Source organism: Motacilla alba, chromosome 1A (genome assembly GCF_015832195.1).
Source record: "Motacilla alba alba isolate MOTALB_02 chromosome 1A, Motacilla_alba_V1.0_pri, whole genome shotgun sequence".
Lineage (NCBI taxonomy): Eukaryota > Metazoa > Chordata > Aves > Passeriformes > Motacillidae > Motacilla > Motacilla alba.
In genome coordinates this window covers 58,902,456-58,930,394 of record NC_052031.1, presented here as the reverse complement: position 1 = coordinate 58,930,394, position 27,939 = coordinate 58,902,456, and the positions used below count along the sequence as shown (strand labels likewise).

The window sequence follows — 27,939 nt, the reverse complement described above, 5'->3', positions numbered from 1 at the left end:
CCTGGGTTGGGACTTAATGCATTTTTATCTTATACCATGGACCAGATAAACTGCAGGGTCTGTCATGATATTGCATTATAGCCACTTTCAGAATGTGGTTTGCATTTGGCCTTTGGCCTCCTGCCTCATAAGGTGCCAGAGGTGCCCAGCAAATGCCAGATCTGTGCTCCTGCTGTGTGTCACCTCCCCTGTGTGCCTGTCTAGGGACTGCTGCTGCACAAGCTGTAATTTCTTATGGCACCAGAGAATTATGTGTCCTCAGCTACAACCCCAAACACTTAATGGGGACCACGCTTAGGCTTGTGTAAATCAGTATCTCATATATAGGAACAATGCTACAGCAGCTGAGGGCTGAACTCCAGTTTGCTCTGTGGATACAAGTGTCCGTCCATATTTCACACTGCAGATTTGCACACGGTGGCATTTCCATGACTGTATCCCTCGGGGCATGGGACTGCACAGGGAGTGGACACCCATGCTGTGCACAGCCACAGCCAGTGAGCTACAGCCGTGAGCAAGCACTCTCTGAAGCTGTGAGTTGGCACGTAAGGCAAAAGCAACATTACTTAGATAAAGGCACAAAGTTTTGATGGACTAGGCAGAGAAGAAAGCTTTTAGATCAAAGCCTGAGTGAATAAACTTCTGAGTACTTTAGCAATGATGGTTCCTATGACCCAACCAAAATAACCTAGCAATAATAAAGTGGGTTGACTACAGCCATTAAGCAAACATAACGGGTCATGAACTTGCAGCCACAACACAGGAGACAGCAAAAATTGTGCCAGTTGTACTACTGTGATATTATTCTGATTTTACTGGAGCAGAAAGCAAAGAAAGGACCTCAGTGTCAAAATGAAGAAAAATTCTAATCCAAAGTTAGAAAAATTAACCCATCTGCGTGCTGGCACACACTATGCTTGGCAACATACAGAGGCTTCTGGCAGGTGCTTTCATCCTCTGCAATGTGGAGCTCACAGCATGACCCAGGCAGAGGCCAAAAGATTAAACAGAAAGAGGTACTGGAGGTCTGAACAAGCTCAAGTGACTCCACCTCACCTCAGATTTGCCACAGATGATGACACATGAGTTCACTATCAAGCTGTACCTTAGGCAGGTGCTTCCCACCCTAGGCATTTGTCAGAGCTAAAGGGAAACTTGTGGAGTCAGGTTGGGTTCACCTTGTCATGGGACATGTTCTGTAGTATGAGGAATCTGTGTACCATGTTGTATCTGGTCTTTTAGTAATGAGCTCATTACACCTCTAAGTATGTAAGACCATTTTTCTTCCAGTCAAAAAATTGGACATCTCTCAGAAGGAGCCTCGGAGGATTCGTGTAATTTTTCTTGTGCAGGAAATCCTAAATTGCTGAAAAGTCTACTGATAGATGTTCTTCAAGACAAGACTGGACAACAGGTAAGCACAAGTAAATTCAATGCAGCCTTCTTCCATATTGCCTACTGTGTGCCACTATAAATACTTCTAGAGGGAATACTTTCAGGTCTAAATGGATAGTTACTCACATGCCTTTTTAATCCTTCTGTTTGATGAAGGCAGTACTAAAGAAGCCACTGGGACTGATGGTGGTGGCTTCCTGATTTGGATATTTTCCCCTTTAGGTGCTGGAGAAAAGCCTATCCATTCATTTTTGTCAAGTGACCAAAGGACTCTTTGCTTGTACAACTTTCAGGATCTTTACTACAAAAGTCTGTGGGCTCTATTACTGTTTCCCTGAGTTGACCTGTTAGGAACAGAAAATTCTTTCTATATGTGCTGGTACAGTTAATGAGAGAGAATAGTCAAATATCAAAATAAAATGCAGTTTTGTCTGGTCTGCCAGAACCACTTAGTGCAGGGCACCACTATGACATTTACATCATCCACATAAATGCTTGCAAGCAACAAACTAGACTGACACTGTACAGTCCTAAAGGATCATGCTGAAATCTCCTTTCCTGTTGCAGAGGAAATACCTGCTCATCTTCTGTAGCCCATACAAGTTCATTGTCATGACTTATCTCTGTATGCCCTGGAAGAGCCAGGTTGGGCAGAAATTAGGAAGGCCCTACTCATCTATAGCTTTTTCCTGTTGCTTTTTAAATGCAGTTTCCAGTGTCCAGTTGGACTCTGTCCAGGCAGATTACACCAAACGAGTGCAGCAGTGATTTGCCCAAGGGGAATGTTGTTTTCTGAGCTGACAACCTGACGAGCCAAGAAAGTGAATCTAAATCTTGCTTCAGCCTCTGCATTTAACAAAAAGATATGCCACACACAGAAATTTTCTCCCCATTCCCTCTGTAAGGTTTTCTTTTCTGTCTAACAAATCATGCCAGTATTAATCTTCCTTCTGTTGCATGTGCAGTCTTTCCACTTTTATGCCAGGCATGAAAACAACTCAGCAAAATTTCCTTTTAAAAAGACCAACCCAATAATAAATGCCAGTTCTGTTTTCATTGTCTTCCTTTGGCTTTGGTGCATCTTGCCATTGGAATTCAGAAGCCAACAACAGATCAAAGGCCTAGTGACATTATTAAAGGATATGGGACACCCACTGAATTTTAAAACACACAGTACTTGTTTTCCAGGGCTGTGGGTGGGGAAGTCTTTTGTATTTCTGCACAGTCTGTCTCCTCTGCTTTATTTCTACTTTATTTTACCTTCTGTCAGCCTCCCAAAGACCTATTGACATCTCTGAGAAGGAACTTGATTGCATGCCCTTCACGGACTACGCTAAGTTGTCTGTTCTCGTAACTTTAGAAGGTACTGATGCTTCTGCCAGTACCTCCCATCCTGGTGAGGGAGAAATTACAAATCAGTATAGCTGACTTGAACTGAACACACGGAGGAATATGAACAGCTCTTCCTGCTGAAAATCCAGACAGAGCTGACTCCTTAATTTACTGGACACAAAGTTCCGGGAGACAGATATGAGCTAGGACAGAAAAACAATGAATTAGAGTTGCATACACTACTTGCCCTATCTTTTGCTCCAGACTATGAGATCTCTGCACCTCATTAAAGAAGCTTTTTCTCTCCTTCTCCTAAGTGTCAGTGCCCTCCCATGATCAGGTACAAGGCTGATGAAATTGTGGTGGTATTTCTTTCCCCACAGCCTGCAAGTGCACATCTAGGAGCATCAGAAATGAGCCACAAGAAAAAAAAAACAACCCACAACACATTTGAAGGTTGACTTTGAAGTCAGCTGGTAATGTTTCCATGGAGATCAAATGCTATGGAGTTGACAATGAATTATCTTGTCGAGCCTTTCCTTCCGGGAAAAAAAAAAGCCCCACAGAACAATACTTCTAAATGACTACACTCAGCAGTACAGTTGTTGTTATTGACTCGCAAAAAACACATCTATATCCCACCCTTGTTTTCTTATGGAGATGTTACCTCAGGTTTCAACATTTCAATGCCAGGTGTGCCAGTATTCACCTAGAGAATCAGATATATTCCTGAGGTACTGGAAAAAAAATAACATCTAGTGAAAATAATATCCTATGAGACAAAAGATATAACTCTGCATTTGAACTTATGCTGTAAATGAGAGTTATGATTCCCCTTGAGGAGTATTGTAACATGAAATTATAAAAGAGCGTTTTAGTTGCTGAGAGGCAGTGACACACAGATATCTGTATTGTGAAAGTGAGTGATCTTTCCTATTTCCAGAATCTCCTGTTTCCTTTTCAAAATGAGCCAGCATAAATAAATAAAAAAATGCAAAATGTGTTGTTGGTTCACCAGAGAGGAGAGAGAAGCACCAGCAGTTAAGATGTAACATGGACCCCCAGCTCTTTTAAGCCTTGTCCTGCCATCTGCTGAGCAACTTTTTTCTAGGAAATAGGAATTTCTAGGAAATTTCTGGGAAATGCTCAACAGGCCATCTTGGCAATATATTAACATCAAAATATGGCAAAAGGGATGTATGTCTGCCTGAGTGATTTCCTAAATATTTATTTTTGAGTGAAAATAGGAAATTCAACAGCATTCAAAAGACAAGTGGTAACATTGTTAAAAGCTCATCACTGATGGTTCGCTGGTCTGGATGAAGAAGGAGTTCCAGTTCTACCCCCATATCAGGACATGTGCATGTACGGTGAACCGGTATCCACACATACATGTCTGGACGTGTATCTGCCAGTATCCTGGTTTTGAAAGACATAAGAAAAGAAAAGCCACACTTCAGACTCCAGAAACCTGGCCTAAAATGGGACCAAGGAACACGACCTTGAACCAGGTCTGTGAGAGACATCACAAACTCTGCAGGGAGAGATGTTTTAAAGGAATCATAGGATTGCTTAGGCTGGAAAAGATCTCTAAGATCATGAAGTCCGACCATTAACCCAGCACTGCCAAATCCACCACTAGACCATGTTCCTAAGTGCCACATCTACACAACTCTTGAACACTTTTGGTGCAGAGGTTTTTTCTATTACCCAATCTAAAGCTTCCCTGGTACAATTTGCAGCCATTTCCTCTTGTTCTATGATTTGTAACTTGGAGAAGAGATCAACCCCTTCATAGCTACAATTTCCTGTCAGGTAGTTGTAAAGAGGAATAGTCTCCCTGAGCCTGTCTTCTCCACAGTTAAGAACCCCAATTTCCTCATAACTCCCCATAAAGAGGGACAAATCCTTAAAAGCATAAAAGAACATTTTTAGAAACAGGTTGAATCTTATTTCCTGAATATGAATGCTCTTGGCTTGTTACATTGCTTCCTGATGGGCATAAAACCTGCATGACTGCTCTGAGTTCTGCTTCTCCTCACCGGTCCAAAAAGACCCTCATCAGCTCCTTTTCTGCCTTCCACGACACCCTTGTCATGTGTTTGAGGGTCTTAAATAATCCAGAGCCTTTGAGAGGTTTAAACATTTAAAGCCTATTAATGCTGTACATTAACTCAAGCTTGTTCCAACTCAAAGCCTTAAATCACTTTAGAACGTAATGCAAAATTTATCTAGAAGCACAGGTAGGAGCCAGAGTGTTCACGTGTGTGGTGAGGGAGGCATGGCAGAGGGGGGGTCATTTTGTTGTGCTGAGGCTGGTCTCAAACACTTTCATAACCCATTTATGGCATCTCTTGATTCAAACCAGCCTGTGTCTCCATCTGGAGGTCAATCCACATAAATAAGTTCTCACAGTGGTCTGTAGGGAGTTTTGCCAAATTTTTAGGCTCCTCTGCAGTCATCATTAATTTAGAACCTCCCACAGGAATAAAACATGATTGGTATCTCATTTTTTTCCAGTCTTCCAACTTGTTTTGAATTATAAATACTCTTCAAAGTGGCCAAAGGTATTATGCCTTTGTGAAAATTGTATTTATCCCAAGCTTCACAATTCATATTCCAGTTACTTACTGCAGATCTTGGTTTTTCTAAGGATCACATGCTGCTGTTTAAGATCTGTCTGCATACACTTGTGCACACACATGTGCATTTATATTTGCCTTTACATAGGGAAAAAAATAAATTATGTAAACTTTCTAAAAACTATTCCATTTTTTTGGAAGAAGCACAAGAAACTGAACTTTCAAAGAATAATGCTGTATAAATGAAAAAAATTTATATGATCAGAAGAAATACCTTTCATATTCATTGTTGTGGTTGATCGTGTCACCACAAGTAAATATTTTGAAGAATGGGTAGAAACCTTGATTATTAATGAAAAATAGAAATCCTAGGTGCCCTGTGGGACATATCATATTTCCTAATGAATTCCAAAGAATGGCTCTTCCTTTCTCCCTTTGTTTATCTTTCTCTTTGCTTCCTCTTGGCAGCTACTATGAAGGTACTTCATAACTGCCTAGGAGATGTCAGTCACAGAGCTTTGCCTTACACCTGCTACATTAAATTGCTCCATTTTTGTTAAATTATTCAGCAGTGGAACGATTATTTTGAGACGGCAGGACCACAGTTGTGTAGAATAAACACTCTTATTTTCTACCATTACGTGCTATTTTCAAAGTACAGTGAGTTAAATTTGAGACTCAAATGACTCAACAGCTGGTAACAATCCACGGCTGCAAATCCACAGATGCCTGCGTTGTCATCTCCTAACATATGCACAGCACGGGTGGAGGAAGCACAGCCGGGGGGTTTGGAAGACAAGGCTCTCGGTGGAGGCGGGAGCGACAGAGGATACGGGCGAGTGCAGCACAGCTACACTGACAGCGGCGCTGCACGGGCTCCCGAGCCCTGTTTTGAAGCCCCACTTTGTGATGGGGTTGGCATCCCAGCCTGGCCATCAGCTCCTGGGCACAGCGAGTCGTGCTGTGACAGCTGATGGCACTGGCACAGAGCCCTGGGTGTGTCCTCGTCCCCGCTGGCACCTGGCGACAGCCCCGCAGGAAGCGCGGCACAGCTGGGGCACGGGAAGGTGACCCAGTCTAAATGGTCGGTCCGTCCTCTGGCTGTGAGGATAATAGAGCATTTTGTTGCCTTACCCCTGGACTGAGGAAAGGAACATTTTGCAAGTATTTCCGAGAAGGCTGGAAATTACTCATAAAAAGCTATTTCTCCCTAGTTTAAAATTTAAAAAAGAAAGCACTCATAACATACATAAGTGGGTTTTTCTTTATTTCTTTAAAAAAATTCTCTCTTGCATATCTGAAATAAAACATTACATTATGCCAACACACCTGCATAACTTAATTTTTTATTCCCTCTCACACATCTTTCCTGCCTGCTTATCTTTACTGCAGCAACCAGCATTGGAATGAATAGGTGATCACCTCTGCTGTGGGAAAGATTTGAAGCTTTTCTAACCCTGACCTGGGTCCTCTGAGTATGGACAGGCTACAGAGAGTAATGCCTCTGCAGCACTCCTAGAGGGGGTCAGAAGAAGCCCAAATCAGTGGCAAAAGTGGAACTGGTAAATGGCACTTGAAACCCTCCGTCTGGCAGATCACCACTGGCGACAAGGGAGGAGAGGATGAAAGAAATTCCTGATTTTTTGAAAGCAAATGCTAGAACAAAAAAAATCAGGCCAGAAGAACTCCAAACTACTACTATATGTGTACAGCATGACTTCCAGACCTTTCAGTGCTAGTAGAAAAGGAAGTTTCAGACTCCCAAGCAAAGCTCCAAGCCCAGTACCTCAGGCAAAAATATCACTAGGCAAAGACAAGAAATGAGCAGCTATATGAGACTCCAGATCATTTTATTACAGATCTGCATGGTGAAGCCAAATCACATGTGAGGGCATTTAACAGCTGGAATAATTTCCAAATAGACTAATTAGAGACTGAATTATTAATGGTAAAATCTCTAATTGGCTCAAAGCAAGGTTACAGCAAGAAACTCACTTGACTTTGCAAAGAATAATGACTATTTGCTAGGCTAGTAAAATTACATGCTTCTCTAAGGAAATTGTTAGCAAATGGGGGAAAAACCATAAAGTCATCCTAAAGTGTATGTCACAAGACAAAACTGGCAGACCTGATAAGAGTGAAGAGAACAGGCAAAAGAGTAAACAAGTGCAGAGATGATTTATTACATTCATTTGCAGTAAATTTGGAACGAAATAAGACAACACAGAAGTCTCTCCCTGAAGGGCTGCCTTGTTAGGCATGCAGTAAAACCTCTAACTATTTCACTGAAATGTGTTCTCCGTACAAATTACAGACTTACAAAAGGAAAATACATGGATGTGCAGCTGATGGACAGAGTTCTGTTAAGTGTGAGAAAATGTCATTCTTTGTCAGTCTTTCAATACATTTGTGAAGGCAAGTGATGTAGCTTTGGCCCAGGATAATTGTGTGCTGAGGCAAGTACCAAAACATGATATTGGAAGTGCCATTTTGTATTTCCAGCTGGGACAACAGACAGCAGTTCAGCAGGGAGGTGCACAAGTTAGAGAGGGGGAGGATGAAATTACTGCCGAAACACTGGATCATGCCATCAGGAGGCAGCCACCCCACTTTCCCCACAGCAGGCACTGATGAGGAGGAAAAAGGCTTTGAAGTATTTAGGTAAGAAGTTAGCCATGCCCTCAAATGAGAAATAATGCAAGCCATATGATATTTCAATACAGCTGACTGAAATCAGCTCTCCTGGGAAAACATCAGGCTATCAGAGATTGCCATTAAAAGACGATTTTATAAAGCGAGTACATTAACAGAAGATGTGGTGAGGTTGGGTTTGCATGACTGCAAACCTAGCAGAATCTGAGATGCTGAAACAAGAAAATCCTGTGGATGAATGTGCTGGAGAGCAGGTAGAAAAACGTAGGATTAGATGGATCAGCTTGTTCACTAATCATGATACAGGAAATATTCACAAACAACTTGATGGAGAACTGAAAGAAGGGATTGCTGGAGACCATGGAATTTGCCTTAGTAGAGTTATCAGTGTGCCAATTCGTAGCATCTCAGCTCTTTGGAGCTGGAACTAAAACCGACATTTGACCTTGACAATATTGGCTAAATTAGATGTCGAGAGAGTGAAGACACCAACAAAAAAAACTGGCAGGTCTGCCATGATAATAAAACCAAACCAGTCAAGGATTTGAATACTTTCAAAAGAACTGCTCAAAGCCAGAAAATGTGATCACCACTTCCTGGGAACTGATGAGGTGGCCACGTCTAGACTTGAAAATGCAAAGGCATCGTTTTGGTGCAAATAAATTTGCTTTGGTCAAAACACAATGTATAAAATATCCCACATGCATTTCCTCAGGTAGATCTTTAACTGAATTCCTGTTAGACTAGGTACTTTATGAGCATGAAAGGATTTTGCCACAGGACTCTGACATTTGGAAGTAATGTTACAGATGCTCCTAAGGTTCCAGAAATTATTATAAAATTACAAAATTACTGGTTGAAGATTCTACTGGTGCGCAGATTTTCAGTAATTTGCATGAAGAGAAAACACAAGAACCTGCAAGAGGATGTGCTTGGAGTCATGTATAATTTGAGTGTGACCCACTTCTGTAATAGAATAAAACAGTCTCAAGTAAGATGAATAAAATGAACTAATCACAGTGAAATTTAAGAGCACAATTCCATATGAAGAAACTATCAAAAAGGGAAACTCTCCCACCTTGCAGGGTAAAATGATACTGCCAATGCTGGAATGCAACAATAGTGTAATTCTAGGTACAGGAGGCAGTGCAACAAGACCGTCATGCATAGTGAGACAAAAAGTGCTAAACATAATTTACATTATCCATCTGGCTCTGTAGAAGATGAGGACTGAAAAAAAATCCTACTGTGGTCAGACAATCACTATCATTCAAGAGAAGGAATCCAAGTATAAATTGTACAATAAATACCAAAAATTATGGAAAATAACTGTGGAAGCCGTAAGGGATCTGTGATTGCTGTTGATACATATACATTTGGACCAAACAGAAAAGATGAATTATTAATAATTTTTAGCTTGCTATAAAATATGCAGAATAGCAGTGTAAAACAGACTCTCAATTATAGTTTACATGTCCTGGATTCCAGATGAGCTAAAAACCAAATAATGGCCTGCATTTTGTAAACGACTTGTTTCAGCAATTTGCTTGAGAAATTAGATCAAGCAAAGTAAAGCAAGTCCTTATGAGGCAAGGTTAGCAGGAGGACTGTTTGGTAAATATAATAAAGAACCAGAGGTCCAAGCAAACCACGTCTGGTCTTATTAGATTATTATAGCACGCTTCTCAGTGCTCTGTTGAGATTTCCTGTTCAAAGAATTATGGGCATTAAGGGAAAAACCCCATAGATATGTTAAGCTGGCAATGTTTAAGCATTGAAAAAGAACTATTTGTCTAGAAAAAAAAAAAAAAAAGAGCAAATGCTACAAACATAGCCAAGACAAGAAGAGAAGGTTCGATTTCTGTCTGATTCTATGGCTACCAATTGAGCACCTCTCCTCTCAGCTGCAATGAGGTCAGATGGCAGAAACCTTCCAAAGCAGTTTTCCCATTATTGGACCTGAGAAAAAGGCAAAACTAAGAGGCATTCTGTCTCCATGCATTTTAAGAAACAGCACAATAATATGTAGACAGCACTTATGGCATGACAGAAGCAACAGTTTTGTATTCAAACACCGTCCAGCATTAAAAAAGTTCAAATTAAAAGACTCATTGGCTGTAAAAGGAATGACCATGTAACACATGACACAGTCTGAAAACATTGATAGCTACTGACTTTTAGATTAGATGGCTCTAGTTGTGTATTTTATTAACTGACTGCTTCAGTTTGTAGATGTTACTTTATGCACACTTGCTGTTAAAAGAAATCAGTATAGCAGTTGCTATTGACTTGTGCAAAACAAGAAAGAGGGTAACCTTTGGGTAATACTGATCCATGTGTGTGCACTGAAGCAGAAAATAAGTTTGATCTCCTCCCAGCACATCTTTATTTATAATATTACACATCTTGACAGAATTTGGCAGATAAAATAATCTAGTGTGTCTCATTTAAATTAGTTCCATGTTCCAACTGCTGGATCTGGTTATTATTTTGTCTATGCAAAGAGCATGCTACTATCAGATGGCTTCCCACTGCATAGGTACTTCCACTCTGTGTTCAAGTCAATTATAAATCTTCTGGTAAACAGTTTCAAGCAATTGGCTTTTTGTGGCATGCTGTGTTTTTCAAACCACAACTCATTTTTGTAGCTCTTCTGCAAACCTCTCCCATTCTTTCCACATCCTCCTTTAGCATTGACACCTGATTAGGATGTTCAGAAATAGTTTTGCTTAGCCCAGAGATAAACCCACCTCATGGTCTCATTGCATATTCCATAAAAAATAACACATTTAGCTGCTGTATTGCACTGAGAGCTCCTGTGCAGCTGGATGATCCCAGCACCCACAATTCCAGAGACCTTTGCAGAGCCACTGCTCTCTGAGAAGGAGCAGCTTGTTCCATGGGGATGACTGAGGCTGTTCCCAGTTGTGTGACCTTGGCTCCATCTCCACTGAAATGTGTGTTGTTTGAGCACTCCAAAAGATGGCTTTTTGAGTGACCCATTCCACTACACACAGTTAAAACTGAATCTCTTTTCACCTGGAAACTTTATCAGTCATCTTTCAAATCACTCACAAGTAACCTTGAGCTAAAAGGTAATCTCTGCAGCTGCACTGGAAACCAGCCCATATATAATGACAATTTCTGAATAGTAAACAAGACATAGCTAGTTTCTAATAAATGCAAGTTTTCTGTACTTATTTAGTGGACTCTTAATGTTTTAATCTGAATGTTGGGCTGTAGTAAGTTAAATACTGCACAGATATCTGAGCAGATTAGAACAAAATGGCCCCTGTGCAAACTAGGCTTTTAAATAAATAAGAAACACCAAGCTCATCTGGCAAGCCATCGCCTATAATGTTTTCACACCCACAACAAACCATTTACAGACATCCCCATGAAGACCAGTGTGTGTGCTTGCACAAGGTCCTAGCAGATTTCAAATGTGTTTGTGGGCACAGAGAGAACTGATGTCTAATGTCACCAGCACAACACCACTAGAACATAAATACTTGTTACTCCAGCACTTAACTCCTCTTCTGGGACTACAGAATCTTTCCTCTATGTCACACACTGATCTGTGTAACACCACAGCACAGATAAACAGATGATAAAATGCACAGAAGTGATGATCTGCCTGGAGGGCAAAAACCCAGCTAAACAAAAATCAGCAGCAGAGAAAAGAGAGAACAGAAGTAGTGGTGTTCACTTTGAGGCATTCAGCCAGGGCTGTGTTTGGGGCTTGACTCTCACACCCTTCATTTCAAGTAACTGTGCCTTGAAATTTGCTGCTAACAGAAAATTTGGATGGCATCTGTAGTAAGAAAGGCTGGTACATTACATGGGAAATGTTGGATGACCTTGAGGGCTGGTGTAGTAGGAATGGGAAAAAGTTCAAAAGCACAGAGTGTCAGGGCATGTACCTGGGGATTAATAAACCAAACCTCTGCTGTAAATTGGGAGAGCATCAGTAGGAAAGCACAAAGGTGGAGAAAGGTCTGCATGTCTCACCCAATTGCAAGATGACTGTGGGTTTCCAATGTGATACAGCATGAAAAAAGCAAATACAATCACAAAATACTTCAGGCACGGAATCACCAGCAGGGGAAGGAAACCATCACACCACTTATACGAGGTATTGATTAGACCTTGTTAGGGAATGGTCCTTCTCATCCGTATTTGAGAACAGCAAGTACAAACAGGAGCAGGTGGGAGAAAAGGCTGCTAGATTGATAATTGTTCTTACAGAGAGAAGTCTACAAGAAAGTATATGTAGAGTGGGAAAAGGAAAACATAGAATGCTCTTCATAGGTACAGCAAAGAAAGAGAGATATAAACTGAAGGTTATATTTGACTCAAGAACAACCAATGAGTAATAAATATAGATTATAACTCTCAGCACAGTTTCCAGGTATCAAAGTGTCCCACTGTGGAATTGGATAGTGGTGGGAATAACATCTGCATAATCCTTGGATTTTTATTACTGAGCTTACTAAGTGACAGTGTTACATCCAACAGGGGAGTACTGCACTAAAAAAACTCAGATTACCCTTTCTACTACCATGAGTTACAGACACTCCAGACAAGTTTTATGATGGAAGTTAAATGTAACTATGACTGCGTGATCCTTGATATGCACCAGAAGGAGCTCAGAATGAAACCAAGTCCAGATCAGGCAAAACGACTCTGAAAACATATTTTCAGTGACTTAGAAAAGGAGGGACATGTGGAAAGAGGGAACATGGAAACAACAAGAAAAATGCATTTCTTCAAACACCACCATCCTTACCTCCCATGAGGAAGAGAAGCCCTGCCACATACTGCATAAGGCCTCGATCCCAACAGCACCCCAGAACGCCGATAATCCATCCAAAGAGGATGATGGCCACAGCCATGCCCATGAAGCCAGCTGTCATCCTGCGCAGATCTGCAGTGGGGAAGACAGAAAAACAACACGAGTGGGAACAGTGATAAATCAGCATCATCAGGGGTTCATAACAGTCTTAATCCAAAATGCTACTGATCTGCAAGGACTTCAGTGTGTGTTGGTATGGGATGATTTAAGTCAGGATGATTCAAAGCAAGGACAAACCATAAATTAAGTCACTAGCTTGGGCTGGAGAGATAGAGAGAGAGCAGCTAACTGTTTTACCACACAATGAAGCTCAGAGCAGATGCACTCAAGTGACGTGTGACAGCTTGCTGAGGAGCTAGAAGTTGTAAAATGGCCTCAGTGCAATGCAGTGCCTGTTAACTCCAGTCTCTGGACACTAGCACAACATCTGTTTACATCTTGCCTTCTCATCTCTGTCCATTACTCCCCAGCATCCAAAGGATGTCCCTGCTCCAACTGATCAGCAAAGCAGTTTCTATGCTTTGCGCCAGCACAGACATAACAGAGTATGCACCTGAATTGTCACCCGTGTGTCACTGAGCCCCTCTGGGCCACAGCTTCCCACAGGTAAGTTGGGCCATGGCATCCAGGGGTGGTAGGAGTGAAACATGGTTTGTCCAGAACAGCAAGGCACACAGGTACACTGCTGTCAGACATCATTAAAATGCACTCCAGATACACAGCTGGGACAGAGGACACATCATTGTCCTCTCCTGTACCCAGATGGTGACCTTGCCAGATGATTTTTGGTGAGGATGTTTTTGACTGCTCCAGGGAGCACTAGGAGTAGGAGGAGGGCAGGGCACTGGAGAAAAACATTTTTGCTCTTCAAGGGGGGACTGAGTACATCTGATGTGGGTGACAGGGGCTGACCTGCATTTATTTCATAAATAAAGGAAAAGGGTCCCCACGTCTTAATGAAAGGAATATTTAAATAAGGACCTGGCCTGTGTTGCCTTCTGCAAAAAGGATGGGACTGTGGGACTGCTGGGAACCCTCTTCCTGCATGTGCTGGGAAAAAATTCTTCACAGTTGGTTTGGATGTGAAATCTGGGCAGTGAGACCACGTGGCAACTGAAAGAGCAAGGACTATGTGAGCTAAAGAGCATCTTCACACCCTCAGATAATGAAACAGATGGGGGCATCTTCACTAACATTTGATTATTCCCTGTACCCCCTTCATGCACACATAAAAAGTTTAAGCACTGACATATCAAGAGTATATGAGCAAAGAAAATTACAGCCAAGTCAACTCTCTAAACATTTGTTTCCTTCTTAAAACTTTTTTTTTTTTTTGCACAGCAATGATTTTATTTTTTTTCCCCTCAAGAAACAGAATGCTTCTGACAGAGAAGGAAGATTTGAAAACTGTGAATCATCCACCAGTCTCTATGGCAGCTTTTCTCCTTGGCTGGCCTTTGACTATGTCTCAGTTTCTGTTATTTTTTATGCTTTTCCCACAGTAGATAAAAAGACCAGCGACACAGATTCAATGAATTCTGTGAAGAGATAAATTACCATCATCAGATCAAGTATGTATGATCAAGTTGTATGCAAGATCAAGTTGCAGAACACAACCTCTCCCTTGAAGCTGTGACTCCTTCCTGTAGATTATCACTGATTTCTCAAGGAGTGTCTCTGACAACATAAAGATAACCATGTCTTCAGCCCACCAGTAACCGGGCTCTTTTAACAAGATACACATCTTAAAAATATTTTTGTCTTAGGTTTTGTGACTGTCCCACCACATTTGAGTATGTTCAAGGAGCTCTAGTACAAGAAAAAAAAAAGCATTTCCTGCAGAAACTTGTATTTCCCCCAGGCAGTGTCTCTGTTCCTTAGGAATTTCTCAGAGTGCTTTCTCAAACAAGCAGTAAGTGTTAGTAAGCATTTTTGACGGCCAAATGTCTTCCTACTGCTTCAGTCCATGAGGCCTTGGGCTCAATTTGGAAATGAAAACATAAAATCTTTACTGTTTCCTGTATCATCTTCCATAACAGCACAGCACATCTCTCCAAGGTGCTGCACAGCTCTTTGTGTTAGCTCTGCAAACCCCTTGCAATATAACTTGTGAGTGCTGACTCCAAGTAACACCATTTGCCTGTCCAAATGGAAACAATGAGCTGTTTCACCATTTGCCTCTCCAAATGCCTCTAATAAGCTCAGCTTAAACAGCTTTATTCAGCTGCAAAATGTCCAGAATCTCTCAGATCTACCCCAATGGATAAAACTGCCTGATGGGCCCAGTTTTCATAGGCCCCAGAGTGGATCACGAGCATCCCCACAGCATGTATGCCAGGCTCAGGAATGGTGTTTATCCTGCTAAAAGCTCTGTGAATTTTGCCATTAAACAGAAGACTTAAAGGAACAGGACCAAGATTTCTAGGCCAAATTTTGACATTTGTTTCCCTCAACCTCTTTTGCTGATCGAGCCTGAAATTCCCTTTCTAACACAGCAAAATCCAAATAGAACTTCTTTATGAACTCTTAGTTCTCACAAGTTCAGTGAGCTTAGTGTAAGATTGCTACTGCTTAGGCCACTTGCAAACCTGCTCCTCAAAAGTGTATCCACTAAGGATTATCTGAAAAAAAGTATAAACTTTTAAAACTATTTGGCTTTTGTCCTGCCATAACATCTCTTGAGGGGAGCCCTTGGAAACAGCAGTGCTGGAAAAGGGGGTTGTAAAGTTGGTTTCAATAACAGCCTGCACTCATCTAACAGCATCCTCCTGGCACTCCTCACCTGTCAGTGCCCACATGAAGCTGAGGTCAGTACTGGGATCAGGTCTATTCAAAGTGATTCTTTTGTGGAAAAGTACTTAAAGGACCTAAATGAATCATCACCCTCAGGCTATTTAGAGGAATAGGAGCCTATATTCCCCAGACTCAATCCCTATTAATGGGGTTGTTTATGATTACTGTTTGTTGGTGTGGTGCTTTACATGGAAAGGACAGAAGAAAAGCAAAGATTTGCATTGTGTACTCGAGGCAATATCTAAATTCGCTCTGCTAATTTAGGATGGAGGGATGACATATAAATAAACAATAGCTCATCAGTACAAATTGATGGGGTTTTGTCTGAGTTTGATTGGCACTGATAAAACCCTTCCTGAATGCATCCTACAAAGGTAAAAAGGGTCATGCTGTCATGTAACACCACTTTATGACGTTTGAGCACATTCTGGGTTTGGTTTATTTTTCTGAAATTGCTTTTATTTATTTTTAGACTATGAAATTAATAGTTCTCTACATTCTTTCTCTTTCTGAAAACCTCTCTGAGTAACAGGATCTCAGGGTCATGGCATGACAACACCAACCAACTGAAGGAGTGACTATGCCAGCAAAATGCATTGTTGAATCTTATACAGCCAAATGGGAGCTGCAACAGCAAACAAACTTATCTCAGTGCATTCATGAGCATTGCTTAGCTGGTCCTGCCGCTGATCCTCTCCTGGGAAGATAATCCCAAGTCCTCATGCTGTAGCAAAGTGCACAGATTGCAGGGAGACTGAATTCCCCTTCTCCACCATCTAGCAAACCAAACCTTTAGAAATGTAGCTACAAGGTGAAAGTAAGGAATGTATTGCAGTGCTTATTCCATAAGCTAAAATATGGAAGTTAATTTTTAATGTTTGGCCTATATGACTGCTAGTTTCAATGATTTACTATGTGGACAGAGATAAACATCACTTGGTAGTGAAAATACAATATTATCTTTCCACACATTTTTTAGAAATATATTCTTCATCTCTTTTTTCTTTTTAATGTTGACTAAAAGCTATGAGTGAATTATCTTCTCTTTGGGAAACTTTTCATATCTAACACTGCTACAGGTGCTGCTGCATGTAAAAGGTAGGGAACTCAATCCTGACTCAAAAGCAAAGTGGATCATCAAGCAAGGAATACAGGTATCATTTTCACACAGGTTGGGAACAACAAACTTCTTGACTGATAACATTGGAGAAGGGACAAAGAATGGAGTAATCCAAGTCCCATGATGGAAGCTGAAATGATAAATTTGAAAGCCACGAGCTTTGTGAATCATGATAAAAAGAGACACATTAGCATTTTAGACAACATCCTTAAAATATAGACAGATTCTCATAAACCAACATGCATTTCTTTAAAGTATTTTTGTTTTCTGCTGGGAATACTGACTCTATAGGTTTCTGAAGATAAAGGAAGGCAGAAAACCTGATTAAGAGTAATTTATTTCCAAGCAACATGTGATGTTCTCTCTGTCAGTTTGCAAATGCCCCTGCCCTTCCTTTCACCCTGGTATCTGTCCATCTGTATTTGTTATGAGCAATAAGGTAATTCATGCTGGTTATCACATCGTGGAAGAAGTTTCCCACCCCAGCAGCTGCAAACATAACATGTTCTGATTCAGCTTTGTTTTTTAAAAATTTCAACATGCCTTTTCAACTTCTGAGGTTCTGTTCTCTTCCTTGAAATTGCAAGTCATCTTTCTAAAGCCTGGGCTCAGTCTTCCTGTTGATATCTATCTTCCTTTCCACAGAATTTAATAATATCTCCTAAAAACTAGAGACTGCTTTCCTCACAATACATACAGGAAGGACTGTATGAGACTCTTCTGAAAGGTGGGGAAACCAAGTCAAGAATACTCAACATGCCCCCAGCTACATGAAAAGTTTGTGGAGAGTGTATAATTAAATCTGTATTAGCAGGATTTCTGGACAGCCCTTGAACCACACAGCACAGCTTTTGCTTTCAGAACTGCTTGTTCTCAAGTGTTTGCTAGCAAATCAAAATGCAGTGTTTGTTATCAGACCCTCAGAAAGTGCAATATTGCTGCAGATAGTATTTCAGATAGCCCATCCTACGTGTCCTCCTTCCTTCTCCCAATAGAGAAAGTTCTGCAGGGACTAAGCACCCTGCAGTCTATATCAAGAATATCTAGAACAGCTTAGAAGACATTCTGGATATATCACAGTTCTTTCTTGAGGTACCTCAACAAGTGGGAAAATGGAAAAGGAAATCACAAATGCATTTCTGTGCCCGTCTAGGAACAGATGTCAGGATATAGTAACGTCACAAGTAGAAATAGACTGGGATGGTGTAATTCTTTAGCATAATCCTTCATTGAAGGTCACTCTGATCTATACCCTCCTGTACTAAATTCCCTCTGATTTGTCTTTACCATGGATTGAGAACATTTGCACTCAAAAGAGTCAAAAGCACTCCTTTTTCTTCCTTTTCCAAACAAGTATATGTATTGGAAATTGTTCAAGAACTGCACACAGCCCTAGAGCACAATTTACCAGATTTCACTGAGCTTTGTTTAAATCACTTCTCTTATAAAGAATCAGCAGCACAGAGGTATCTTTCTCCAACATAATCCCTTCTCTTATCTCACCCTGAAACTTCAGCGGGGGCAAGATAGAATTGGACAGACATGTCTTTTATTGAATGCCAGCCCAGCAGCTCCCAGGTACAATGAACAAGTAGTGTTTATGCAGGTGATCTTGAGTGGCATTTTCTGGCTCTCACTATTCTCTCTGCAGAGCTTAAAACTGTATTTTGGATGAGGTTGGCAAATAGAGGGTGAGGGTTTTAATCTTTTCTTTGCACTTCAGGTATGAAGAGATAAGAAAAGAAATATGTATTAGTCTACCTGAGACTGTTAAAATCTCTGAGTGCCTTTCACTGAATCATATGGTAACCCAGTCCTCAGTTTAAAGATTACTCTAATGCAATCTCAATGAGTACACCCCAAAGTAACAGTGGATTACATTTACATGTAAGTATCTGCACCAGAGAGACTCAGAAATATGCACATCACAAACATACACTAAAACACAGTTCTCTCAAAGCTGAGGGAAAGAACAGCAGAAGACTCAAAAAAAGGGAAAGCAGCTGTGTCAAGGATGAAGTGAGACTTCATATCTCAAGAGGTTATAAATGGCCTTTGTAACACACATGTATAAATTATCCTAAACAACAAAATCCCATCACCTTCTGTTGACTAGAGATTGTTATTTGTGTGATAAGTTGTTTGATTGCCAGCAATGTCTGGACCCACCTACATGGAAAAGCTGATAGGAAGCTTTGCAAGCTGGCTGTGGTCTGTGCTAGTTAACATGTCCCTGAAGATGAGGTGTATGGAGAGTGGGCATCATGAGATTAATTTATTCTTGTCAGAACAGGCCATCTATATGGATTTCCTCCATCAAAGTTCTTAAGTGTTCTTTCAGTTATTTAAAACAATCCCAAAAGGAAGGTGCCAGCTATCCACTGCTGGCACTTCAGTCTGCCTTCCTTCATCAGAAATCCCACAATTTCAGAGTCAGGTGAATAACTTATCAAGGGAGGAATGAAGTCATGTCTTCAATAAAGGCTGACACCTTCAGAGGTTTATACTGGCAAATAGCAAACCCCACATGACACTGCAATTTCTTATCTCTGGTGAACTGTCATGAAACACCAGAGGAAAGGGGAACTTCCAGACCAGGTCACATACTGCTGTAACTGTCTGAAAGCAATTCCTCCACTATTTGGGGAAAATTACAGGGGCCTAAGAAATTCTGCAGTGGCCTAAGGCACTATCTGGAGCTCAGATAAGAAGTTCTGATTTTGTTCTTGCCTTTTCCTCATTGGAGCAGAGAAGGGGCAAAAGACAACCCGACGGAAGGAAGGAAGGAAGGAAGGAAGGAAGGAAGGAAGGAAGGAAGGAAGGAAGGAAGGAAGGAAGGAAGGAAGGAAGGAAGGAAGGAAGGAAGGAAGGAAGGAAGGAAGGAAGGAAGGAAGGAAGGAAGACTTGTTTAAGTACAGCACAGAAAAGGGTGAGAAGCATCTCATGAGGATGAAAAGATCAATTTGTCTTTAAGTGACTTTATGATATGGATATCAGAGAGTTCAATGCATAAAGGGGACATTTGTATAGCAGGAATTTAACACATCTGAAACAGTTCCACTGTAGAAGGTGCAAGACTTATGTTCTGGGGGAAAAATGGCTGTGAATACCATCCCATAGAATGGTTCAGCCTTTTGCTCCAATACTACTTTCCCTTAGCCTCAAAAAGAAACTTTGGCCAGAGAAGAAAAAGGGTATTTTTGGTATCTGTTGTGTTGCTACTTAGCTCTGAATGACAGCAGGGTAGGAAGAAAAGCTTTGTCCTTACAACCCCTGATCTAGTGGGCCAGAGTAGCTGAGCCTATGCCAAAGCATCGTTCAACTCAACTTTACTCTGTCATGCCCTGTTCTACCTCCCCTACTCCACACCATTCCCTCTCCTTCTCTGGTTCTGGTGAGTTTTTATCAGAAAGTACCTGAAGCTGATAATTTACATTTCTTCAGTGATGTCCAAGAGCTGATCTTAGAGAGTCTTTCTCTCTCCAGATCTACTATCCTTGATTTCAGCTCTGCAATACATGATCATCCAGGAATATTTCCAAGCTTTGGTCCCAGCAGAGTACACTTGCAATTTGCCCAGTCAACCCTTTCATCCCTCTTTTCCCTCTCTCCACAGAAACAGGAAGTCTGAGGCGCCTGCAATTTTGGCCACTCTTCTTCATATTCATAACTTTAATCCTTCCTGCTCCTGCTAGGTGAGGCCACACAAAGCAAACATTTCTCAGTTGTGACCAAGCTAATAGGCTTTTCTTTACACAGCTTCCATGGATTATGCAAGTGTTGAAAAATCTGAGGCATTTGAAATAGTCCTCTGCTCAATTTCAGTGAGGACTTCGGGACTTTATGACATAAAAGCTGTGTCTTTTTCATTTTTTGTCCATCCTGTACTTTTGAAAAACTCAGGTAATACACACTTCTTTATGCTGGTCATCTCTTATTGGAAGTGACTTCTACCTGGAGCCACCACAGCACAATATGATCTCGATGGGGACGAAGGACAACGCAGTCCCTCAGCATCACATTAGCCTGACCAGAGGGATCCTTCCTGGAGAATGTGAGGTGCTATCTCCCTGCTCCCAGCACCTCCACTCCTGGGGTAATGGGAGAGGCCAGGTGGAAAGCCCATTTCTAAATGGAAGTTTCCCTGCGTTCTCCAATGGTCTGGAAGATATCTGTGATGGGCTCTGGGTTCAGGGCAAAGGTGACTCCCTTCACTGTAAAGTGCTCTCAGTGCTGGTGAGAAGTGCTGCTCTGACACCACTAAGACTGAATGCTCCATGTATGCCTCCACAAGGTACAGTGCACAGGAGGCAATGCAGAGCAGGGCACCAGGGCCAGCTTCACCCCACAGCCCTGCTGCCAGGCTGTCACAGGCACCTAGAGACGCCTTGGGGGCAAGGAACTGAGCATCAGTGAAGAGCCCTGTGAGCTCTGCTTTCCCTGAAATCAGTGGGAGGGTTGGGCACTCCAAAGCTTTCCTCTGAAAATCAGACTTTCTCCTGTCTCCCAGGGGGCCATGGAAGCCAGTTTACCACTTTTTCTTCATAGGCATTCAGACAATAGTGACATACAGTAACATTTGTATGAAAATAATCTGGACAAAGAAAGCCCTACAACCTATATATTAGTTACTTTATTATTTAGTTTACAGAGTTGCCCTTCTGCTGTGAGCAGACTCTGCCTTGTTATGGTCTGCTTTTTATATGCTGGTCATCATCACAGAATCAACATATCCACTAATCTCATGGAATTTTATTAAGATTTAATCTTCAGTTATTATCTCTTGAACCACTTCTTGCAAAGGTGGATAAGGCTCATCAGGGCCAGAAAGAAGCAGAAGAAAAAACAGAACCACTTCTTTTCTATCAGTGAGGAAAGAAGAGTGGACAAAAATAGATGGATAATTGAAGAGTAATGAGAAAAACTAAAGAAAACCTTAAAGATGAGAAATGGAGTGTGACAAGAGGCAAAAACCATAGTTATATGTAGAACTCCGGTATCAGACAGTGTTAAGTGCTTTTTGTAAAAAACAGATTTACCCTAAGCTTCTCCCAAAGATAAATGAAGTTGGAGATGTGCAGCAAGGGAGCAGAGGAGGAGCAGGAGGGGTAATACAGAAAGAGAGAGACTTGATGACAGCACCTTTGTTTTATCTGTTTCCCTCTGCCTTTGTCTTCCCTCCTCTGCTGCCTGTCCCAGCACCAAAGCTTTGCTCACAATCAGGAGCAACTAAAATATTATGCTAAAAGGTTTTCCTTTCTTTTAATCCCCTGCCCCAACCACTGCACAAGCCTGAGCATAATCCCAGCACAAAGCATTCAGAGCAGCATGCTTAATAAATGGCCAGCATGAAAAAGGCTGGAGGTGGAGGGATGGTATCTCTGATTTATCAGTGCCCCAGCAGTCTGCTGAAACACACTCATTCCACAGATCCCAGCATTTAACATTTTCATTCAGGAAGTCTGAAAGATGTATTCTTGTTTTTAAAAAGACTATTTAATGCAAGTGAGGCTGGGCTGAGGTGTAGGAAGAAAGGAAGGAGGATGGAAGAGAAAGAGGGAAGAAGTAGAGAAAGACAGAGCTGTGAAAAAACACTGTCCCTTATGGAGAAATTTTGATTTTGAAGTTTACTCTTCTATTAACATTTAAATTGAAAGGCGTTTCTTCCGAGCTCCAAATATGAAACCAGAAAATCTGCATTTAAATAGATACCATTTAAATGTGGAGAAAAATATATATCAGCATTGAATGCTTTCCCATTTGTCTGAAAAGAACTTCTCTTATAGATGATTATTAATTTTTTTCTTTTTTCTTTGTGTGTGCTAAAAAGAGAAATTGGAAGTACATTAAAATTCTGCTTGGCACAAGGAAGAGGTGGGGGATGGTTGCTTGATTGACCAAACCTCTGATTCTGAGCTCAGATTTTCTCCAGGAGAGCTGCTGGAGCCTGCAGGAGGCAGTCCAGCCTGCTACCAGAGTCAGGGCAAGAGGAGTCTGTCCTGCCTGGTCCTGGAGACATGGCACCCATGACCCCAGGGCTCCAACTCCCACAGCAATGCCCATATCTCACTGGGAATGTCACCAAGCCCCCATTCCCAGCTGGAGAACAAACTTTCTGCAAGTTTGTTAGACACCTCTCTGGCTTCAGGACACCATCCAGAAAACAGGGACACACACCTCCTCAAAAACCACAGAAAGTCAAGCTTTCTGTATCTCGGTTCTCAAACCAGAACAATCTCACCTCAGAAGTTCATTTTGAAGATTAATACATTAAAGACTGCCAGCTAGGTTCTCTGCAGCAGTAGCCCCAGAAGCCTGAAAAAGGCCTTGGACAGATAAAAACTGCAGTATGGGAATTTTGTCAGTGGTAATTTGAAACTCATTAAATCAAAAAAAAAGCACAAAGATGTAAATAAGCAAAACAGTAGCTCTCACCTCAATACAAGCATCTATAAACCAGGGGAAGGCAACTGGAAATCATGACTCTTGTGGGGCCAAACTGGTATCATGGAACAAAGAACCCACAATTTCCCACTTTGATGCTGGGTTTTCATCAGACCCAATTTCTGCAGTATGATCTTGTCTCTGGATTGGTGAAAATAAACACCTGTTGACACTCAACACTAAAATGAATTTGGCCAACTTGCCCTCATTGCTTCTCCATCTCCCTCTCCTAGCTTGCTGAAATCTCACAAAAACCAGCCTCGTTCTTCATGGTTCTCCAGCTGATTTTTCTCCTATGCAGATGGCAACCACTTTCTGAAAATATATATGTAACAAGAAAAATGTTTAGTAGAAAAAGCAGGTGCCTGGAAAATTGATTCCCATTTGTCCTTCCCTGCCCCTCTCCAAAACCCAATCATTTCTGTGTTAATAAGCTCACTGACTATAATGTGGCACTAACCTTTCACAACTGATGCCAGTGACATTTTGACAGTTCCACATATGGGCCTGCCAAAAGCAGAAGGAAAATAAATTTGTGATTTGGTAAAAAAGCTGGGTAAGCAGCCAAAGCAGCTCGGGGGAAGGAGAAGAAAACCAGCAAAGAGCCAAACAAAAGCCCTCTGCACAGATGTTACACACAGCAAAAAGGAAAAGCATATCCACAGCTGGAGTACCCCAGCAAATGTGTGCTTGGAAAAAAAGCTTTAGGCACCTATTAAACCCAGTCTAGCTTGAGATGCCTCCCAATAAATTCTTCTCACGTGGCAAATTTAGAAGTCTTTCCTATCAGAAGGGAAATGGCACAAGGCCTTCAATCTGTACAAAGTATCTGGTTAACATCAGATATCACAGGACTCAGCAGCTGCTCTAACAAGGAATCTTCAATATTTCCACCAATGTGATCAGCTGTAGGAAAACAACTATTTTTAACACTATTTTGTGGGGTGTCTTTGAATTTACTTTTCAAAGTATCACTGCACAAATCACTGACAGTTCACAGATTGAGTCAGATACTTGGTGCCTGCATCACAACCCATCTTCTTCAAATGATTTATATTGAATCTCATAATATTTGGCTAAAAGAATAACTTCCAGAAAGAGGTCCAATCATCATATGACAAGATGAAGAGAAGAAGAATGTTGCTCTTAGCAGTTTGTTCAGGTGGGTAATTAACCCCCAGTTAGGAGAGCCAATCTTTCAGCTGAATAGATCCAGTTTCTGCTGCCAGGCAGTTACTGATAGCAGGTGAGGTAAGTGGTGCTGTAATCAGTCCACTTCCTTCTGATTCCCATTTCAGCAACACTGAAATAACTTTTCTCCTGAAATTAGAGGACTATGGCTTTTATGATAGTGCACCGATGCCCTTGGTGGAAAATGTGAAGGTGTGTTTGCTGTATTTGTGTATGTAAATAGTCATGTATGGTATAGCTGTTGTACATGGCTAACCAGAGATGCAAAATTACCACTAAAAGATAATAGTTTATTGATTTTTCTTTAGGACAATGGGGGTCTTCTTAGAACACCAGTTAGAGAGGCGTCACAAGGGTCTAGACAAGCATACTGCAGCTTGCAACTGAGAGGAAATAGAGCATGCTCTTTCCATATTCAGAAACTCAGAGCCAAATGTGGAGCACATGGGAGTTTTAACAAACCTTGAAATACTCCCTAAGCAAGGGGAGTGGGATCCACTGGCCAGCTGGTGGAGGTGGGCTGACACTGAAAGCACAACTCCAGAAAGCTGAGTCTTTGCACAGGCTGAGGACAGTAAGCCTGATGAAAATGTCAGATGGACTCTTTTCAAAACATTTTCCCTAAAGCATTTTTGTGTTGAAGAAATAACTGCAGGGCAGCTGCTGAACCACTGTATTAACCATGCTCATGGGGAATGTGAACTCTAAGACCTTTTCAAAGTAATGTCACTTCATAGGCAGGGCACTCTGGCCAAGGCTGGAGCACATGTGAGTGTCTGATGCAGCTGCAGGACACAAGTGACTGCTCCCAGCATGACATTTGTGTGGGGTTACACCTGATGGAATTGGGAGGATGATGGAGGTCAGAAGTGCACAGGGTCCAGCAATTGTGACAGAGAGCATGCTGGATTTCGCTATGGTGGGTTTGATTTGAAGCCATTTACCTGTCAGACTTTGGGAAACAGCATGGAGTTGCTTCCAAAGCCAGTATGCACAGCTCTGACTGATTCTGGCAACACATTCCTTCACTTAAAATAGATGGTAGGATCCAACTTGGCATGTGAGACTATATGGCCTCATCAAATTTTAAAAAAGTGGAATTTAGTCATTAATTGGCCACAGCACTGCAAGCAGGTAGGGTTTCCACACATGGCATGGGACAGAGTGACCCCTTAACTTGTTCTAGCAATGCTGCTGACACAGAAACAGCCTGTATGTCCTTAGCCAAAGCTTTCTCCTAAAGTCAGCTTGTTTTCAGTTTTGCAGAAGGCCTCCGTGTCCCAGCACCCAGTTCCCACTCCCCAGAGAGCCCTCTAGGGGCTCATTTCCTTCCTTTCCCTGACTTCCCGTGCTGCTATTCATGCTTTTTCAGGAAGGTCTGTCCTTGCACAGGCTTCCCTGATGGCAGCAGCCGTGGAAGCACTGGTTAGCAACAGATTTTTCTTCAGCTCACATCAGCAGTCCTGCTGCTGATATGATTTCACAAGCCCACGTCAAACTTGGACAACTGTGGGAGATTTTCTGAGAAATGACCTCATGCTAATAGAAATTGTCCAGTCTCAACAGCCTCCATGCACTGACTGACAGGGTAGGAGACTGAACAATCTTGGAGCTCTATGTGGTCTCACAGGACCTGTTACCTTTTCATGGAAAGCACCCCTTGATCTTTGCTAAGGAGAACAGTGAGTGGTGCTAATGCTGCAGAGTCCTGCAGGCAGCGCTCTGGCTCAGTCTGACAGAGTGGTGTGAGACCATGAGATGTGGCTTGAGGTCTCGGAAAGGACTGACATTTGCATGGCAAACAGAATTCCTGAGGATACCAGTATATATTCTAGCAAATTATCTAAGATCATTAAGCCCAGCAAATAATTCCCTCACAACACAAGACCCTGGTGGTGTTCCTTCATACCATGCACTTTTCAACTATCATCCTAAATGGTGGATTATTGTTGTTGTCCTATACTCAACACTGCCAAAACCAAAAATCCCTGTGCACCTCTGTCTCTGAAGTCTGCAGAATGCACAGCAACGTGAGGACAAACGTGACTATCCCCCACCTACCTCATCAATCAGTCAGGAGCAGGGCTGATTATGTGTTTGGAGACAGGCAAGAAGAGAGACAGGGAAAGTAGTGACAGTTATAAATGTTTTGCCACCTGAATGTGACATTAATGTATGTATGCAGTGTGTTCACTACATTAGGTATTTGTGCACAACCCTAATAAATACCATGTTTGACAGCAGTTTCACAAAACCACTCAATGAGCCAGAAGAACATGCCATGAGACACTTTCTAGTTTACTGTGAAAAAAAGAAATATCCTTGTATTAGTCAGATCCTTGACTTAGTGGAAATCTCAAGCAATTCCAGTGAGCTCCACATAAAGTTTAATTACTCAAAACCATATTGAAATGCCCGGATAGATAAGCGATAAAAACCTAAAACACATTTAATTTCTATTCTCCAGAAGAAAGCCTTAGTAAGCTTCTGAGTTAGAAAGACCAATGTAGGATGCATGGCATTGCAACATCTCCATCTCAGGGACTCTTTTTTAGGGGGAAGGCAAGTTGTCCTGTCTCTTTCACTGGATGATGATCTGGTGGCTGCACTCCAAAGTCAGAAAATCATCATACTATATGACTTGCCTCATAAGTTTATCTTAAAGGCCAAGTCTGTGATTCTGATGTAGATCCAAGATGTTTTTAACACAAGTTGGAAGTGACTGGAAAACTATTCTGGCGATTTCCTCACACTGCCCAGGGGCTGTGGTGCTGCATCTGGACACATGTGGGCCTGACTGGGTGCTGTCCTCTCTGAGGCACAGCCTCACATCTCCTTGTCAGCAGAGCATCCCAAAAGCAGTGACACCTGTCTGTGCAGTTACCTGCTTGGTTCTGCCTCTCTGTTGTTTTTGAGATGTCACAAAAGAGGGAAAGTTCAGTATCACTTAAAAATGTTGATATACTCCATATAAAAATTGCAAAAGGTCTGGTATGGACATTTTCTTATAATAAAGCTTCTGACTTTTCATTTCAAACAGCCTTTTTTAAAATTGCACTTATATTTAAAATAAAAAAGATTCAAAAGTGTCAAGACAATCAAAGCAGCTCAATTCAGCCAAAACTCTATTGGCTGCTCCAAAATAAACTGTTGTTCATTTTACTGAAAAACTTTTAAAAGCCACCTGCAGCCCTGCCACCACGCTGTTTTATTCACTTTGCCTTTCCAGCCAGAAAGCCTTTTTTTTTCAATAGCCCTGTCCATCAGTGCAGCACCTGAGCAGTGGCTAATAATATCCCTGGCAGGAACGAGAAAGCTAAACTGGGAAGCCAAGCTTTGACAGCAGTGGCAAAACCAGAATTGATTCTCAAATATTTTGGTTTTGAGATGGCATATGTTTCCATTTTTGTGCCTCCACATGAGTGACTCAACTGATTTGAGACCTGAAATCCTTGTAGCACATTTTCTCACTTTTAAGAAGCGTCTTGGTTTATCTTTATCAGCTGATTTCCTCACTTCCTAATGGGTCTCCCTAGATCTGATACAGCATTTGAAGTTTTGGTGGGTACATATGT

At 41.6% G+C, this 27,939-nt stretch overlaps 1 protein-coding gene across 2 annotated transcripts in view; it reads right to left on the bottom strand.

Annotated features, from left to right (window-relative positions):
* Window positions 1–27,939, bottom strand: part of TMEM178B (transmembrane protein 178B) — a 220,400-nt gene that overhangs the window by 18,326 nt on the left and 174,135 nt on the right. For both annotated transcript variants that reach the window (XM_038153167.1, XM_038153166.1), the window contains one exon: window positions 12,751–12,888. In XM_038153167.1, coding sequence (XP_038009095.1) covers window positions 12,751–12,888 — 138 coding nt within the window. The remainder of the gene's footprint in view (window positions 1–12,750; window positions 12,889–27,939) is intronic.